This window comes from Eschscholzia californica, unplaced genomic scaffold, assembly GCF_041429995.1.
Source record: "Eschscholzia californica isolate CP2 unplaced genomic scaffold, dmEscCali1.0.p SCAF_5, whole genome shotgun sequence".
NCBI lineage: Eukaryota > Viridiplantae > Streptophyta > Magnoliopsida > Ranunculales > Papaveraceae > Eschscholzia > Eschscholzia californica.
Window position 1 is genome coordinate 206,205 of NW_028238472.1, and position 16,319 is coordinate 222,523.

General features: G+C 37.0%; 2 protein-coding genes and 1 pseudogene across 3 annotated transcripts; 2 read left to right on the forward strand and 1 right to left on the reverse strand.

Annotated features, from left to right (window-relative positions):
* The first annotated feature begins 1,533 nt into the window (after nt 1–1,533).
* LOC147535858 (stress-response A/B barrel domain-containing protein HS1 pseudogene) lies at nt 1,534–2,207 on the forward strand (annotated as a pseudogene).
* A 945-nt stretch (nt 2,208–3,152) lies between these two features.
* Nucleotides 3,153–12,526, reverse strand: LOC147535859 (UDP-sugar pyrophosphorylase-like). 2 transcript variants are annotated; one of them, XM_086639310.1, is made up of 17 exons: nt 10,962–12,526; nt 10,360–10,467; nt 10,168–10,284; nt 9,772–9,912; nt 9,416–9,515; nt 7,872–7,999; nt 7,716–7,787; nt 7,545–7,609; nt 7,292–7,352; nt 7,076–7,193; nt 6,431–6,555; nt 5,635–5,711; nt 5,343–5,448; nt 5,036–5,095; nt 4,714–4,794; nt 4,103–4,342; nt 3,153–3,544 (listed from the first exon to the last, which is right to left on the reverse strand). In XM_086639310.1, the coding sequence occupies exons 1-17, from the start codon at nt 11,076–11,078 to the stop codon at nt 3,377–3,379; spliced, it is 1,884 nt and encodes a 627-aa protein (XP_086495436.1). In that variant the 5' UTR covers nt 11,079–12,526; the 3' UTR covers nt 3,153–3,376. The 2 variants fall into 2 exon arrangements, with proteins under 2 accessions (XP_086495436.1, XP_086495434.1); XM_086639308.1 differs by having other exon boundaries at nt 10,360–10,470; nt 10,962–11,417.
* Nucleotides 12,361–15,762, forward strand: LOC147535860 (ABC transporter I family member 20-like). The gene is made up of 7 exons (XM_086639311.1): nt 12,361–13,048; nt 13,180–13,313; nt 14,139–14,258; nt 14,559–14,654; nt 14,738–14,890; nt 14,986–15,063; nt 15,194–15,762. Exons 1-7 carry the CDS (start codon nt 12,874–12,876, stop codon nt 15,431–15,433), a joined length of 996 nt encoding a protein of 331 aa, XP_086495437.1. The 5' UTR covers nt 12,361–12,873; the 3' UTR covers nt 15,434–15,762.
* The last annotated feature ends 557 nt before the right edge of the window (nt 15,763–16,319 follow it).

Below are 16,319 nucleotides of genomic sequence, written 5' to 3' on the forward strand. Positions count from 1 at the left end.
CCACCACCAACAAGACACCACCCACCAACACCCAACACCACAAACAGGGTCTCACCAAACAAATGATTTCCTGTACTGTTGTTTCCTGCTGCTACCTTCTCGAGCTTATAAAAATCCGATGATGAAAGTCTTTGGAATCTTCTATCTAAGTTGTACGGACAATATAAACTTCTCCGTTCATTCAATGTAGTTCTAAGAAGCAGCTTCAAACATCAAATCCTTCGTTGAAAGAAGTTGAGTTGTTATGAAAATGAAGGATATGTTGTTCCTTGTGTTAATAATCTCTCTTTACCTGCTACAATTTCTAGGGTTTTAGGTCTAGGTTTTACTTTTGGGCAGCTATTGGAGAGAGAGGGAGCAGTAAAGAGAGAGAAAACAACCATTGGGAATGAGAGAGATAGTAGCAGCCATTAGAGGGAGCTAAAAGGTGAACACAAAATTTTAGGTTTTAGGTTTTATTTTTGGGCTCGTTGCAGAGAGAGGGGGCAGTAAAGAGAGAGAAGGTGAAATAGAAAGGAATTAGGGTTTAGGTTTAAGTCTAGGGGTTGTTTGGAAAAAACATATAATAAGGGTATATATGTCAAAAATGCTATTCAGACCTAATTATTCAGATTTAGAAAACAAACATACTAACTTACAAAATATTCAGCCCAATTCAGATTCAGCCAATTCAGTTAAGTCAATTCAGATTCAGCCAATTCAGATTCAGACATTAAAAAAAAACAAACAGCACCTTAGCAACCCTAAAAAGAATACGTCGTGCAAACATTTTTGTATCAATAAAACATATCTTATTGAAACGAATCCCCATCTTCCACTAAATCAAATAGAGTATTAACTTTTGGATTTGCCCTTTCCATAATTGGTAACAGAGTTTACTCTTAACATTTTATATCAGTATTATGTTAAAATATCTTCTCTTATATTGTGCCCAAATTTTTACCGAAGTTAGAAGTTGCTAATAATAGAGGAAAATTCCGTAGTACAGTTGAAAGAAAGGTTATCAGAAACAACAATGTTATTTGGGCCGGTAACATATAGTCTGAAATAGTTTGAGAAGACAAAATTTCACATGACGTAAGCAAAACTTTGTTCTTTGACATTCATGCCATTTATTGTCGAGCCAAATAGGATTTTCAGAAATTGTTCTTAGAAGGGTTGAAAGGAAAACGTTAGTTAACGGGTAAACTCAACTACAAATTATTGAGAAGGTTTAAAGTTTTCCGGACATTTCGTTTACCATATTATTAAATGTAAATTAGTAGTGAAGATAATCTTCCTCACATGAAACTGTGATCTCTTCAAGATTCATTGACTATCATCTCTCTAGAAAATTTGTATAGTTTTCAATAAATTATGTTATTGGTCCCACGCATATAATTGAAAACTCCATTGGTCTTCTCTCAAAATTCTATAAATAGAAGTTTTAGTTTCCTTAGAATCTCATCACTATCAAAGAAGAAACAAGAAGAGAAATATAGTTTAGTAGCTAATTAATTAGACTCTTTATTAATTAGTGGAGAAATTGTTCAAATGGAGGGCAAGGGAGAAGAAGTTAAACACATTTTGGTGGTGAAATTCAAGCCTGAAATAACTGAGAAGAGGATTAAGGAACTCATTAAAGAGTTTGCTAACCTCTTGGATGTCATCAAAACCATCAAGGATTTTCATTGGTATATATATATAACTTCCATGTTTTTCTTCATTTCTTAATTACTAGTATTATTTTGGTATGCTAGCTATTATATAGTACTACTTTTTCTTTTTTTTTTGCTATACTAGCTTGATACGAACAATTGAATCTAGATTGGTAAACGCGAAAAATCAACCTGCGACCAGACTAACTGAAACTGATTTGTACTTAGTATTCAACATTTTGTGTCCCCTTTTTACAAATATTCAGCAAATTCATTTATTTTGACAGAAAAAAAAATGATTTTAAGATTACCCGTAGACATATAATTGTTACGGGAGTTTTGACAAAATTTCTAAATTTAACCTAATTGTGTAACAGTGGAGAGGATGTGAGCACAGCAAACCTAACACAGGGGCATTCTCACTTCTTCCAGCTCACCTTCGATAGCATGGTTGACGTGGAGGCTTACATGGCACATCCAGCACACATGGCATTTGCCCACCAATTACTTGCTGCCACAGATAGTGTTATCCTCATGGACTACAAACCTACTGCTATTACTTCATTTTAAATCCCCATCTCAACTTGCATTTAATATTTGGGATGTTTATTTCTTCTCTAAATTTTCTTCTCCAGTCTTATTTTATGTTGTGATTTTTTTTTTTGTTTAATAACTTAATGAGTTTTATGTGTGTGTGATGTGTATTTGCGTTCTTGTTAGCATTTACATCTTCAATAAAATCAGATCTGTCCTTGTCTCAAATTCAAATTTGTTCTTTTAAGCTATTATATATATGTATTAGAAACAAAGGTTTGTCTTCAACAAGAAAAAAACAAAGATTTGGTCCGACGTCTCTATTCCGTGCGCAAAACATGCAAAAAAAATAAAAACTATACATAAATCGTATTCAAATTGCAATTTGTTTTTTTTTTTCTTTTTCTATTTCATAAAAAAAAAAGTATTGTTTTTCTTTTATCAGTGTCTAGATCTACCCGTTGGAAAGGAATTGGCTGAATTAAATGCCCCAAATCAGTAAAAACAAACCATCTCAAGTCTGACTTGAGGCAATATAGTTTCAAGTAATGCTAGAGAACAAGAAAAATTAAATAGACTCTGGACATAAATCTTATGTAGTTTGTCGTGATTCACTGTTTAGTGGATCAGAATCATCGAAAGCACGAATCGCAGCAATTCACATATGATTTCTGCCTAGAGTCTACCTGATTTTTCTTGTTCCCTAGCATTTTTCTTTAGTTTTTGAGTCTGAGTTCGAATCTAAGTCATAAAAAAAAAAAATCAAACATTACAGTACTCTTTTTCCTTTAAAAAAAAGTCATAAATTAATCATGTTATGTCACCTAACGAAGTTAAGCTAATTAGGTAAAGTCCCATTGTTAACTTCTAAAGTTTATATTAAAGGAAGACTTGACCATCAACCTTAAAAAAGATTAAAGAAAAAAAGAAAGGAGAGGAAATTAACATCCATCAAGATCGCAAAATCTCATGAACTTCAACTTGATAAATGATGTTTTCATCTTTATTTGAACAAAGAAAATTACAAACTCTTTTTTTTCAGAATCCAATGTACAAATAACTTTTATTAGATCATATTTGTGATAAATTAAGAAAAAGAACAAAATGTTTTCGTACATCACACTACTGTTGTTATTCAGATCGAGTAAACGCGAGAGACATTATGTAAAATACCTATAATGACCTCAGCTTCGAAAATATTCATCTTAACATCTGTGGGTGAACTTTCCTGGCTCATTAAAGTTCAGTTCTAACTGTTCAACCTTGTTTATCTTGAAACCTCTGGTCCTTATTTCCTCAGGAATGGATGTGTCTTTGTGATCCACTTGTTCCAAGATCCACCCTTTGTTCTTCACTGGTCCTCCCACTTTTACCTGTAATTATAGACAAACAAGTGCTAATGGATACAAGTGACTCTAATATTGGCGTCCTCCTAGACGGCATAAATGGCTTTCGTCAAAAAGATGTATAAATAAAATGGTTGTTAGAGAGCGAATAGATATTTTATGTCCATACTAGGGAGAAGTGTGAGAATGGTCTCACATGGAAAAAGGCTACTCTAATAAAAAATATACTATCTCAGGTCCTTCGTGCTCATTGCCAATTACTTTTGAATTGGATGACCACAAACTTAAGAAGCACAAAGCAAGTAGATTTGGCAAATATCGCATTATTGCAAAAGCAAGGTAAGAGTAGACGAAAGTTATGGCATGTGAATAGTGGTAAATTTTTTACGAGGTAACTAATGTGACGCGGAGAGCGTATAACCCAACAAAGTAGCTGACTGGGCCCAGGAATCTGCCGTTGGCTTAGGGTCATTATTGGTGGTTATCTTGGGTAGCTATATTCGGAACGTAGTCCATGGTGCTACATTATGTTGAGATCCGCCTTGGTTTATGTAACAATTAGAAGTTATGAGAGCAATGTTATACCTCTGCATCTTCTACCGAGTTGACAACAAGTGCCCCGTCTAATGAGAGATCATCCACGAACACATTTCTACCCTTGATGACCATAGTAGAGTTTTGTGAGATGGATGAGTTCCCACTCACTTTGTTTCTGACCTCGCCAAAGGTCATTGCCCATTTCGGCTTCCATGTAATACGAGGCCATACTTCAACTTCTTGTCCATTGAATGTCGTTAGAACGGGATCTGCTATCTTGACACCAGCCTGGATACAACTAATAATCATGAGGAATGGGAATTTTTAAATACATAGTTTATCTTGGAAGCGAAATGCGGATGGGTACACTTCAATTAGAACACAGAAAGAACCAGAGCATTATACGTCTGTTAGGTCAGTTGGCCCAAGAGTAAAGATCACAAAAGGAATTAAAGAAAGATAAGACAATGTACACAAAACTTAACTTCCCAATAAGAAGAAACAAATGGCTGTTCTCATTATCTTCTCATTGTTTTCTTTTGTTTCTTTAATCACACAAAAGAGATAGTTGTGTAGGTTTAGGAAATGGACTTCAAAAATAAACGATATAAGCTGACTAACCTTAACTCTTTTAATAACATAAAGCGTGTAATCGATACCTTCTTAAGAACAAGGCTGTTAGCTCGATAGATTGCCATTTCTCCAGAGGTTGCACTATGGTATGGGTTTCCCTTTGGTACCTTTAATAAAATTCAGTAGACTGTAAGAATTAAATAAACTTCTGAAATGTATCATAAACTTGTAATTTGTAGAGTAAATGAGTAATATGGTGAAAACCTATTGATTATGTGGGAAAGTGGGAGCAGTTGCTATAGCTATTCTCATTTTTTTATTAAATTTTTACGATGAATCTTGTTATCAGCAACCTTAAATTTAAAATAGTAATATTTACAAGGAAATTCTAAATAGAGAAATATGTACCTTAGCAGCATCTTCGGGATTGTTCTTCACAGGTGCATAAGCTAACCATGCATCCATCACCTACAGGATCAAGGACATCTCTAGTTTCACCACCAAGATCTAGTAATGCATAACCTAGAGAGGGGATTGGTGTACTTCTCGAGCACGTTATGGTGTCTGATTTACTTTAGTTTGGTCAAGATGCTATTACATGGGATTACGTCCACCCCTTATAGGAGAACTAATAAACTGAACAATAACTAAACCAAAAAATGGGGAAACCTTAGAATATAAGACAACTCGTAAATAGCAGTTTTTTTTCACTTACTGTAAATCCAACCCTTGCTGAAGGTGACAGTGTTTTTGGATAATCTTGCATCATACACTCCAATCGAGTTGACGATTTAAATGAAGTCTTGGTAGAATCCTTGTATCTATAAAATACACAGTTTTTGGCTTAGTGATCATTTCAACATAAATAACACGAACACATACAAATTATACAATTATATGCTTGTAGCTATCAACAATACAAAAGCTTACCAAACATTAAACTAGAATTCCTACAATGGAGAAATGGGATATTTATATAGATAAACAACATAAAGAGTGAAAGTTACTTGGGATTTACAAACTCCGGAATGGCACCTTGTGTTCTCGTGAGCTCTTCGATGTAAGGACCGAGGCTCAAAATGAGCTGCATGAAATGTTTAAGCATATGTCAGTCCCATCCATATAATTTACACCAGAGGAGGAAGTATCGGTAAAATGCCAGAGCCGGACAAACATTTAGATGACTAGAATGAGAAGTGGGTGTTAGGGCACGGACTAGGAGTTAAAAAGAATACAAGCTAAAAGAGAAAAGAATACAAGCTAAAAGAAAAATGAAACCTTGGAGGTTACATGATTCCAGAGAAATAGAAACTGAAGTCTTATCCTTCGACGACAAAAACGGTTTCAAGGCACATTTGAGATGACACCCCGAAAGCGAAAAATGCACAGAGTTGCCAGCAAATAGTAGACACGGGTTTTTCCACGTATTGAATCAGTACTCTTCTGTGCCATGATGATTCATTCACTTTTTTCTTTTCAGTTGATTGAAATGTACCCATTAAGCTGTTTTTTGTTATATTCTGCATGAATTATGAGTCTTATTCTCTTCTAACTGAATGCAAAAGACTCTAATCAGCGTCATAATTGTGCACGTGTAATGATCACAAAAGGCTGATATAAAATGCTGAATCGAATATATAGAGTCTATTCATCAGAAATTGGAATCTTCACTACATCAAAGAATGTACTTATAATCAAGATCATTGAAGGGGAGAAGGTGATAATACAGTAAGTGAAAAAAGACGAGAAGAATACTGAAGCTAGTGAAAACAGATCCACAAACTAGAATACCAGCAAACATACCTGGTTGATATTTCCAGGAAAAGGAGAATAGCCTGTCTCAGAGTTGACATCTCCATCAGCATAACCAGTTGCTCGGAGTAAAGGGTCAAGTTGATTGTATTCGACATTAATCACCATTGTTCTCCCTGTATTTGTGAAGATAAAAATGAATATTTGGGTCATATACACATTATACATAGACGAATATATTGCAAAATATGTGCTTGTATGCAAATATTTGGCTGAGACAGTTAAGCAAGCAGCAAATAGAAAGTTTAGGGTAACATAATGAAATGTTTCTCGTAGAAATAGCATTTCTGTTTAATTTCAAAACAAACACCTAGGACAGCAGACATTGGGAAGTGGTGATAGGTGGGTTGAAAACCTGAAATTTTAATTCCAGTTCGCAAATACTAAAGATGTGTGACCATTTTTGCATTTGAGTTACGAGTCTCGTTCACTGGGTCCCTGACATCTTATATCTACAATGAACATCAGTTCACATAATTACATGTCGGCGCAATTATAAGAAGTGTCGGTGTTTTGGGTGAAATATGCACAGGAAAAGCATTTTCAAGTTTTCTTAATCTTAACCCAAGAGGATGTGTGATCACATGAAGCTAATAAAGTAGTATAAATAGCATAAACATATTATTATAAAGCTACCATCAGAATGAGTAAGCTTGGTAATCCCGCCAATAGCTTCTTTAGCTTTGCGAGGAACTGCAAGAGAATTGACATGGTAATCCTTCATGGAGCTAACCCCCAATGCCGAAGGAATTGCCTGCAAATAATAAAGTTAAAAAAGAAATGCCAATATGATCTTACAAATTCGAACTAATATTACAACAAACATATGAAAATCGACATTCAACGACTTACCTTAAAAAGGAGTCCATTTGTATCTTGGAAAAATAGAACCCACTTCAAACCAGCATCGTGCCTAAAGAAGGAAAGTTTTTAGAATGAGAAAACGTCGCAACATGATCTCAAAATAAGGCATAGAAAACTGAGGAAAGCCTGGAATAGTGAAGAGACTAAGAAGCGCATTAAGAATAGTAATAAAAAGATAATAGAAAGAGACCAAACTTGAATTCACGAAAGTTAACCCAGAAAAATTACAGAACAGAAGTACCATGTCTTTAGAAGGCCACTAGAATAAAGAAGTGAATGGACATCCCCATGCCCATGAGGTTTTGTCTACAAGGTGCAATCACGGAATGAAAACAAGTACCCCACCGTTAGATGATTCCCAAATTTAAGATAATTTGAACACCTCCCGGAGTAGGACAGAGAGGACCAGTACCTGAACTCTATATTTGTTGGCAGGATCCACAGCAAGCCTAGCATCATTATCGTCTAAGCATGCTACCTTTTCCTGAATTAAGTTTCAACAGAATAAGAAATTACGAGATTTCAAGTCAATTTCGTCAACACTATTGTACGGTGACCGTTTAGTTACCTGCTTAAGAAGCTTCACTTGAGTAGGCTTCATTCCAAAATAAGCATTTGACTCCAAAAGGTCCAAAGTGCGCGAATGTGTGTCATCTGATGTCATGATGGCCAAGGGGATCTCCTTATCGTACTTGCCTACAAATTAAAAGTAAATACAGTTGAAAAGGCAAAGTAAAGCGAAGACAAAGGTTGAAAGATGAGATAACAAAGATCCAAAAAAACACATATAGAAAGGAAACTATTAGGTACTCTAGAAGTGAAAGGGCTGTACACCTGAAAAGAACACATACAGAATAATTTTTTTATTGACCATGAAAAGCACATCCTGAAAATAGTTTGTATTAACATGATTTGGGTGTCTTCGATATGTCTTGACACAGTTTAGGAAAGTTTAATTATATAGGAATGCTTACTTTAGACATTGCTTTAGGCTTACTTTAGACATTGGTTTATGCTTCATTTAGTCATTTAGATAGGATCTATGTTTCTTTTAGGTGAGGAATTATGTTTCTTTTAATTAGGAAACCTACTAGGAGAAGATTTATTCTCCTAATATATGGAGGGTCAGTCCTATAGGAACTTAGGCAAGTTTTTAGAGTTGATTCCTTTACTTAGTAAAGAGGTGATAGTTTTTTCTATCATATCTGGATGGAACGAAATAACCGTGTATTTCAGGGAGAGTCGAGATTGGTGCAGTCTCTCTTACAATTGGTGATCAGTGACATAAAAATAAGGGTGGTATCATGGAAAAGAAAGCCCAGCTCCATAGATAGCGCCCAACAAATATTGGACCGATGGAATTTGTCCATTCCGTTAAGGTTGAGGGCAGTCAAAACTTGCAAATGGAATGGCTGGACAGGGGCCACATTCAAATCAACACTGACGGAGCTTATGATGAGATGTTGGGCGGATTTGGGGCGATCTTAAGAAATGCACAAGGGGATGCTATCGTGGCAGCAGCAGCAGAAACCGATAGAGACTCGGTAATCATGCATGAAATGCAAGGTGTTCGTTCAGGTCTACAATTAGCAGTCATTTTCGGCTTGAGAAGAATAAAGTTAGCCACTGATACCACACTTACTGTTACTATTCTGCATAACGCAGCAACAAAACCCCCTTGGCATTCAATTCGGGTGGTTAGAGAGTTATAGGCCAAAATGGAGGAATGTTCTATCACCCATGTGTTTCGCAAGACGAACCAAGCAGCAGACTACCTTTCAAAAATGAAACCGCTCTCGGGGTATTTAGAGTTACTGCCTATTGATCTACAGGATGAACTACAACAAATTGTGTGGGATGATGGAAGAGGAGTTCTAAGAATTTGACGTACCTAGCTCGGCCTTGTTTTTATTTATTTGGTTTTCAATTTGACTGTTATTTGATTCATTATTTAATTTCGGATTATGTAGGTTTGGGCCCATTAACCCGTTGATAAACTCAAATAAAAAAAAAGTTGATAGTTTAACCAAGAACTATTGGAAGAGAATTTTTATTATCTTATCTTGATTGTAGGTGAAATTATTATAGAACCTTCAAATTTTCATCACTAACCTTGTGTCAGTCTACAGCTTGCCTCCTGCAGAGCTAGAATGCACTCAATGTAATGTTGTAAGAAGCATGTTCCAGTAGTGGTCTCTGAAGGAAGAGCTAACTGCAATGTGTAGAGAGGCTTGGTTAATTATATGATAACTCTCTAATTCACAAAACCAATAGGCATTAGATGACATTTGATATTGACATACATGCTCATATATAATGCATAGATCGATGTAGCTACATAAGCACCCAGTGTACCATGGGACGAATATTAAGAGCCTCGCCATGATATTACAGAAGCCATAAACTCACGAGATCCAGCATAATGAGCCACCTACCAATTAAATAGACTTGTTGCTAACAGAACTTACCTTAATTCCGTTGTATCCAAGACGTTCCCCAAGCCCACCGGCAACAAGAACAAATGCAGCATTTCGTGCTTCCTTGATCCCAGCCTCCTCAAACTTCACAAAGTTATCATCACCAAAGTTCATAACTTCCCCTGATGGAACCTGCAATCTAATTAGTTCAGTCTAAAGCACAAATTCACTGATAGCTTAGTTATTCTGCAATTTGATTCCTGAGAACCATTTTCACAAAACGTTCTTGTCATAAAATAAAGGCGAACATAACCAAGTTCTGGACTAAACGCAGATGTGTTAATATCATTCACGAATGGTAAACCATGAGTGGGCGAAGAAATGCCTAAGCAAGGCACTATTGAGGCACAATAGGACTTAATAGAGATGAGAATAAACTGGACTTACAGAAGGAGTAAAACCATCAAAAGGGTTCTTTCCTGCTTTTGAATCGGCAAGGAGTTTTCTAGCATTTTGAATATAAGAAGCTAATCCTCCAGGATAGCTAGTATCAAGCTTACTCACCTGAAAAGGAATGGGAACTTAAAGTGAGAATGTAGTAGGCAGTAGAGAATATGAATTTAAATAAGAAAAGAAAACCTGATGAAAGAAACTTTTCTTTTCTTCATCATCATCAACACCAGGTTCCCCCCAATGGTTAAAAAGATGACTTTGTCCCATCTCCAACAACATTTTAGCCAGCTTAATCTGCTAACAGAAAAAAAAAAAAATGTTTGAAGACATTTTCAAGTATTGAATTCTGAGACAAAATGTATGGTAGACATTTTTGAACATTGAGTCCCTAGATAAACTGTCAGGTTAACATACATGCTATATGACATTTCTGAATGTAGATGAACATTTCAAGACATCCATAGACAAAATGTCTTGTCATCCTTATTACTAACATTTTCCACGACATCAAATCAGTAAACAAATATGTTATTTGGCCCGAAAATGGACGACCACTACAGTCGGAAAACTGATCTATAACATTTTTGATCTATAACATAACACAATTTCACTTAAAAAAACAGTTTTAAGCTAAAATAATTTGATCAACAAAAATTTCTTCAGAATCACATCAAGGACGACAAATTAAACTCAACAGAAAAACATTCGATTTGGAATTGAAATAAAAAAAAATAAAACGTTTGATGAGAGAACGGAAATTGATATTCTCGATGAATAATAAATAATACCTGATCGGGAGAGAGTATATTGAGATTCTTCTCAAGATTAGGAACAGAAGCAAAAAAATCACCATTGATGCCTAATCGTGATAGGTTCTCAGTTGTTTCTTCCACCGGCGATGACATTTTTCAGATGAGAAAATTGTAGAGAGAGATTCAAAATCGAAGCTTCAGGTGAGAGATTTTAAGATAGCAGATAAAATCCTTCTTCCTTTAATTAGACACTGAAAGAGAGAGGGAGAGAATTCTAGAGAGAGAGAGAGAAAGTCGGATCTTAGGATCAAAATGTCGGGGTATTAGCGGGTTGACCCGATCGGGTTGTATTCTAGACTCTGTATGCTATGGCTGGACCTAGGGTTGGGAATAAAGCCCACGAGCTCGAGCCCGCCCAAAGGTACCCGCATGTCTGAGTGTGTGTTGGACTGTTGGCGACACCAGCTGCCTAAGATCGGCCCTCCCCGATTTGAACTAACCAGGCATGCGCAGGTACTGAATCGGCCCCACTTTTGTCACCTTAGGCCCAAGCTCACATGTACGGGATTTTGTTATTGGGGAACCCTCCACGAGGTCATTTAAGAGGTCTCCACAATTACCTAGCTTAGGCGTACTCTATAGCCCTAGGCTTCGGACACTCTCGCGAGCGATGTGACACTATCACAAGCAAGACCCATATAAATGTATCAAATGCCCGCCCAATATTAATTGTTTGTCTGTGTACGTATTTAGCTAAACAAGTAGTGGTTGTATGCCCACCCTCCCAATATTGTCTCCCTTAACCTAGACCACCAGTCGAGTCATACCAAGTGAAGTGTTATCATACCGAGTCCAGTACTCGAGTCAATACTCAGCAAACGACCACCTATAAAATACCCTATAACACTCGGTCCTCTCATTCTCTCCATCCAAAATCCAACGACTCTTAACTTCTTTTAGTTTTCTTCTCAATTCTCCAGACACATTTATTGTTTTCTTCTTCTGGTTCGGTCTCCAACTTTAACTTCTTATGTGACTTATGGTCATCTGGTAGCCGACAAGCCTGAGAGAACAATCACACTCGGGCTGCCAGAGGTAGATTATTATGGATGTTTTACCTGCACGACCATCCTGAGTATCCTAACGATCTTATTCATATTATGCCTGAAGCCGCCTAATCCAACTCCTACTTTGCTCGCACGACCCGTCTGAGTAACCTAACAATCTTATTAGTAGTATGCCTGAACCAGCCTCATCCAACTCCTACTTTGCCTGCATGACCCGTCTGAGTAGCCTAATGATCTTGTTAATATTATCCCTAAACCCGCCTGAACCAACTCCTACTTTGCTCGCGTGCAATTTTCTCGACCTTATTCCCACTTGTAGAGCAGACAACATTTTTTGGAGAATAGCAATGCCTAGAAATCCCTAGTCCGAACTCCAAAGGTATCATTCTGGGCCGTCCTAAAGCATCATACCCTAGGCTGAAAGCAAGCCATGTTTCAAGCTTGAAAGCCTTAGGTATGGGATCTTCATAAGCAAGCAAGGGACCACATTGAATCCTTTTGTTGTTATTTGGTGTATAGAGAGGGAGCTCGGGCGCCTTCTGCCGTATAGCACGGGGCGCCGAAGATAGGGGTGGGCGAAGAGCCATTTTCACAGACACCTTTAGCCCCTCGAAGTCCAAATATCCAAGTCCTACAAATCTAGCGGCAGATATGAGACAGAAACAGAAAGCAACGAAACACCAAGAAGTACCTGATCGGGACGCTAACCAGAAAAGTCGGTAAGAAAATTAAGATAAAACTGAATGGGCAGGAAACGGCCACGGCTTCTCTTCCCCTCTCATTTTCTCTCTCTAAAATCTCTCCCCCTCTTTATAATCCCACATTGTCAATTTTAAATGAGAATCGAAATCCAGAAAGAAGATTAACAACAATTGAAGAAAATGGGAGAAGATCGTAGTAGTAGTAGTAATTCAACGATCGAGATTAACAATCTCAGATTTACTTATCCTGGAATCGACGGCCAACCACCTCCTGGTTCTACTCCTTTGATCGAAGATTTCTCTCTCTCTCTAAACTCCGGAGATCGTTGCCTTCTTGTTGGATCTAATGGCGCTGGTTCGATCCCTCTCTCTTTCACTTTATCAATTTACTGAATGAAAATCAATTTTTCGATTTAGGGTTTTCTTTTGGGTAAAGTTTTTAGGGTTTCAGGATTATTTTAATTTGTGGGTGATTGATATTTACAGGGAAGACGACGATTTTGAAGATATTGGGAGGAAAGCACATGGTGGAACCTCACATGGTTAGGGTTTTGGGTAGATCGGCTTTTCATGATACTGCTTTGACGTCTTCTGGTGATCTCTCTTATCTCGGCGGTGAGGTATATCTCTATTCATTCCTTTTAACTTCTTCAATTTGAGTAATTCTAATCTCTATGTGTTTTCAAAATCTAAAGTTTTGATTTTTCTTTTTTTTTTTTTTGCCCTCTTAGAAATAATATCCTTCAAAGTGTACTGAAAATTATAGCAATTTCGATATCCCCTAGTGTTAATGATACTGATTGTGCTAAAAAATATTGATTTATCATGTGCTTCTGCATTTTAAGGGAAATTGTCTAGAGAATACATCGCACCTCTTCGTATTTAGTGAATTTGTTGAATACCCGCTGTCTAAATTATGCTTAGTTTTGTCTTGACCAAGTAGATAGGATCTAGAGCTTCTCCGTTCATGTTTCTCAGAAATTGTAAGATTTGAACTTTGGTCTCTCCAGTGGAGATACTTACATGTTACAACTCGACCGAACTGCGCTTCACGGGTTCTCCTCTTGTTGTCAGTTGGTTCTGAGTTAGAAAGCTAGACAGAAAGTAACCAAATATCGTGTATCTCTCTTTAGGTCAACTATAGGAACTAGTTTGTAAGTAGTCTATATGAATTTAGTAAAAAGGGTGTGAATATTTGTGCTTGTTCCCTAAACTAAGAACCTTAACACCCTCCTTTGCCAATTTCCACCTTGTTGGTTTTTATTTCGAACTATCTGAGAAAGTGATCGAAACTATGTGTCTGTCATATAAGGTTGTCCATGGGGAATAGACTGGTTTACCATTTATTTTTTATGCAATAACAAAGATGGGCAAACTAGTTTTTAACAGACCATTTTGTGTATATCAAAAAAGTATAACTTAATGAAGTTATGTTTGTCTTTCAGTGGAGACGAGATGTTGCTTTCGCTGGGTTTGAGATTCCAATGCAAATGGACATTTCAGCAGAGAAAATGATATTTGGAGTTGCAGGTATCGATCCTAAAAGAAGAGATGAGCTCATTAAGGTATAATTTAGTAGTGAATTTCTCGAATTGTTTATCTCTTACTCATAATAGAAAAAAACAATGATTGTTCGGATATATCAGAAAATTAACTTACATTAGATGATTGCCACCGAGAAGAAATCCATATGGTGCCCAAATTTCTGAATTGACTCTTCTACATGCTTCATCCATAAGCTAGGAGCATAAGATTCGTTCTTTCTGACTTATAGAATTATTTTATCATTTTTTAGATATTAAGAGCGAAAGAATAATGATTTCACAACCTTACTGATTCGTGTCTGTAATTTCTTCATTCTATAGGTGTTAGATATTGATTTATCATGGAGAATGCACAAGACATCTGATGGTCAGAGAAGACGAGTACAAGTTTGCATGGGTCTACTAAAACCATTTAAGGTTGCTTACTTGGTTCTTTATCTCTGACAAAAACCGTATAATTGATGTTGATTTGTGAGCTATATTAATTTCTGTTTGCTTAGGTTCTTCTGCTTGATGAGATAACAGTCGATCTTGATGTGTTAGCAAGAGCTGACCTTTTAAAATTCCTTCGAAAAGAATGTGAAGAACGAGGAGGCACGATTATATATGCGACTCACATATTTGATGGTCTCGAGGATTGGCCGTCACACATCGTATGACTTTATCTCTTTAGATTTATAGTCTTTCATGACCTGTCAGACAGTCTTCCTCCCTTTCTTTTGTCATGACGGGTTTACTTCATATTCAGGTTTACGTTGCACATGGAAAGTTGCAGATCGCACTGCCAATAGAGAAAGTAAAGGAAACCCACAAGCTATCATTGATGGTACGATTTCTCTTCTTAATATGCTTCACAAATTTTCTACCACTAAATAGAGCTAGGACTTCTCTTCATTTCTTACTATCTTTATCAATGTTTAGTCGGTTAGATAACATATCTGGTCTGGGATTTGCAGAGAATAGTAGAGAGCTGGCTAAGAAAAGAAAGGGATGAAGATAGGAAGAGAAGGAAAGAGAGGAAGGAAAACGGCCTCCCGGAATTCGAGAAACAGGTCCAGGGTAGCAGAGTGATTGGAGAACCAGCTCAGAAAGCAGTTCGTCCACTGAACAATGGATGGGCTGGTGGAAGGCTTCATTCCACCATTGCTGGTGAGGGAAATTTCTCCCTCAGCTCGAACACTGTTCTCAGGCGATAGTTGGTTCGCTCGAATGCTCGTTAAAGGATACAAAGTGGTCCTCAGATCAAATTTCAATCAGTAAGATAGAGAATGAACTGATGTTGTATTAGGTTCTTCCATATGATTTTGGTTTTTATGATTTTTGTAGAATAAAAATACAAAGCCGTGATTTCGCTTGGGAATATTATCAGTTGTAACAGGTTGCAGTTAGTAATTTGTCGAGCCATTTCACTTGTAATCCCGAGTAGAGCTCAGTTCTCACTCATTCATTTTGTTGTACTGTGAAATTCAGTCGAATTCTTCGCATATAATATATCCTTCAGGCCATGAAACCTGAATTTTTGTTCCGCTTGGAGATATAGCAACTGTTCGTTTTCTTTCAGTTCCCAGCTGTTGTCATAGCTGTAAAATGGGGTCATTAAGAGGAAAGGATCATACTCTCTGAGCAAGTTCCATGGCATAAACTCTCAACAATTAGCGTTGTGTCTTAATTTCCTCGTAAAGCAAAGGCAACACTCTGTTCCAATCTTAGGTTATACGCCGACTACCTGGGCTGGAGCGGTCGGACTTGGTTTTTGGCACTCCAGGTCTCGAATTTGAAGCATTACAGAGTTCACACTTACTTAAAATTATGTATACCAGTGTAGAGAAAAAACAGGAAAAACAAAGCTCTTTCCCCTCTCTTGTAATCATCATAACTTCATGTTCGATGCAGTGAAGCAGAGTAATGTTCGATGCAGTGAAGCAGAGTAATGTTCGACGCAGTGGAAAAGAGTATTGACCACTGGAAGTGTAGAAACCCTACCGAACAACTCTATTTAGCCAAACAGGCGGCAACGGGGACATTGTGACATAGCCCCAAATCATTTGGGGACATTGTGACATAGCCCCAAATCATTTGGGA

Coding starts and splice junctions, on each gene's coding strand:
- LOC147535859 (XM_086639308.1), bottom strand. CDS start 11,078: ATGTCATCGCCGGTGGAAGAAACAACTGAGAACCTATCACGATTAGGC. Junction 7,788..7,871: donor AAGTGAAGCTTCTTAAGCAG/GTAACTAAACGG, acceptor AACTTAATTCAG/GAAAAGGTAGCATGCTTAGA. Junction 5,712..6,430: donor TTCCTGGAAATATCAACCAG/GTATGTTTGCTG, acceptor CATTTCATGCAG/CTCATTTTGAGCCTCGGTCC.
- LOC147535860 (XM_086639311.1), top strand. CDS start 12,874: ATGGGAGAAGATCGTAGTAGTAGTAGTAATTCAACGATCGAGATTAAC. Junction 13,049..13,179: donor TGTTGGATCTAATGGCGCTG/GTTCGATCCCTC, acceptor TGATATTTACAG/GGAAGACGACGATTTTGAAG. Junction 13,314..14,138: donor TCTCTTATCTCGGCGGTGAG/GTATATCTCTAT, acceptor TTTGTCTTTCAG/TGGAGACGAGATGTTGCTTT.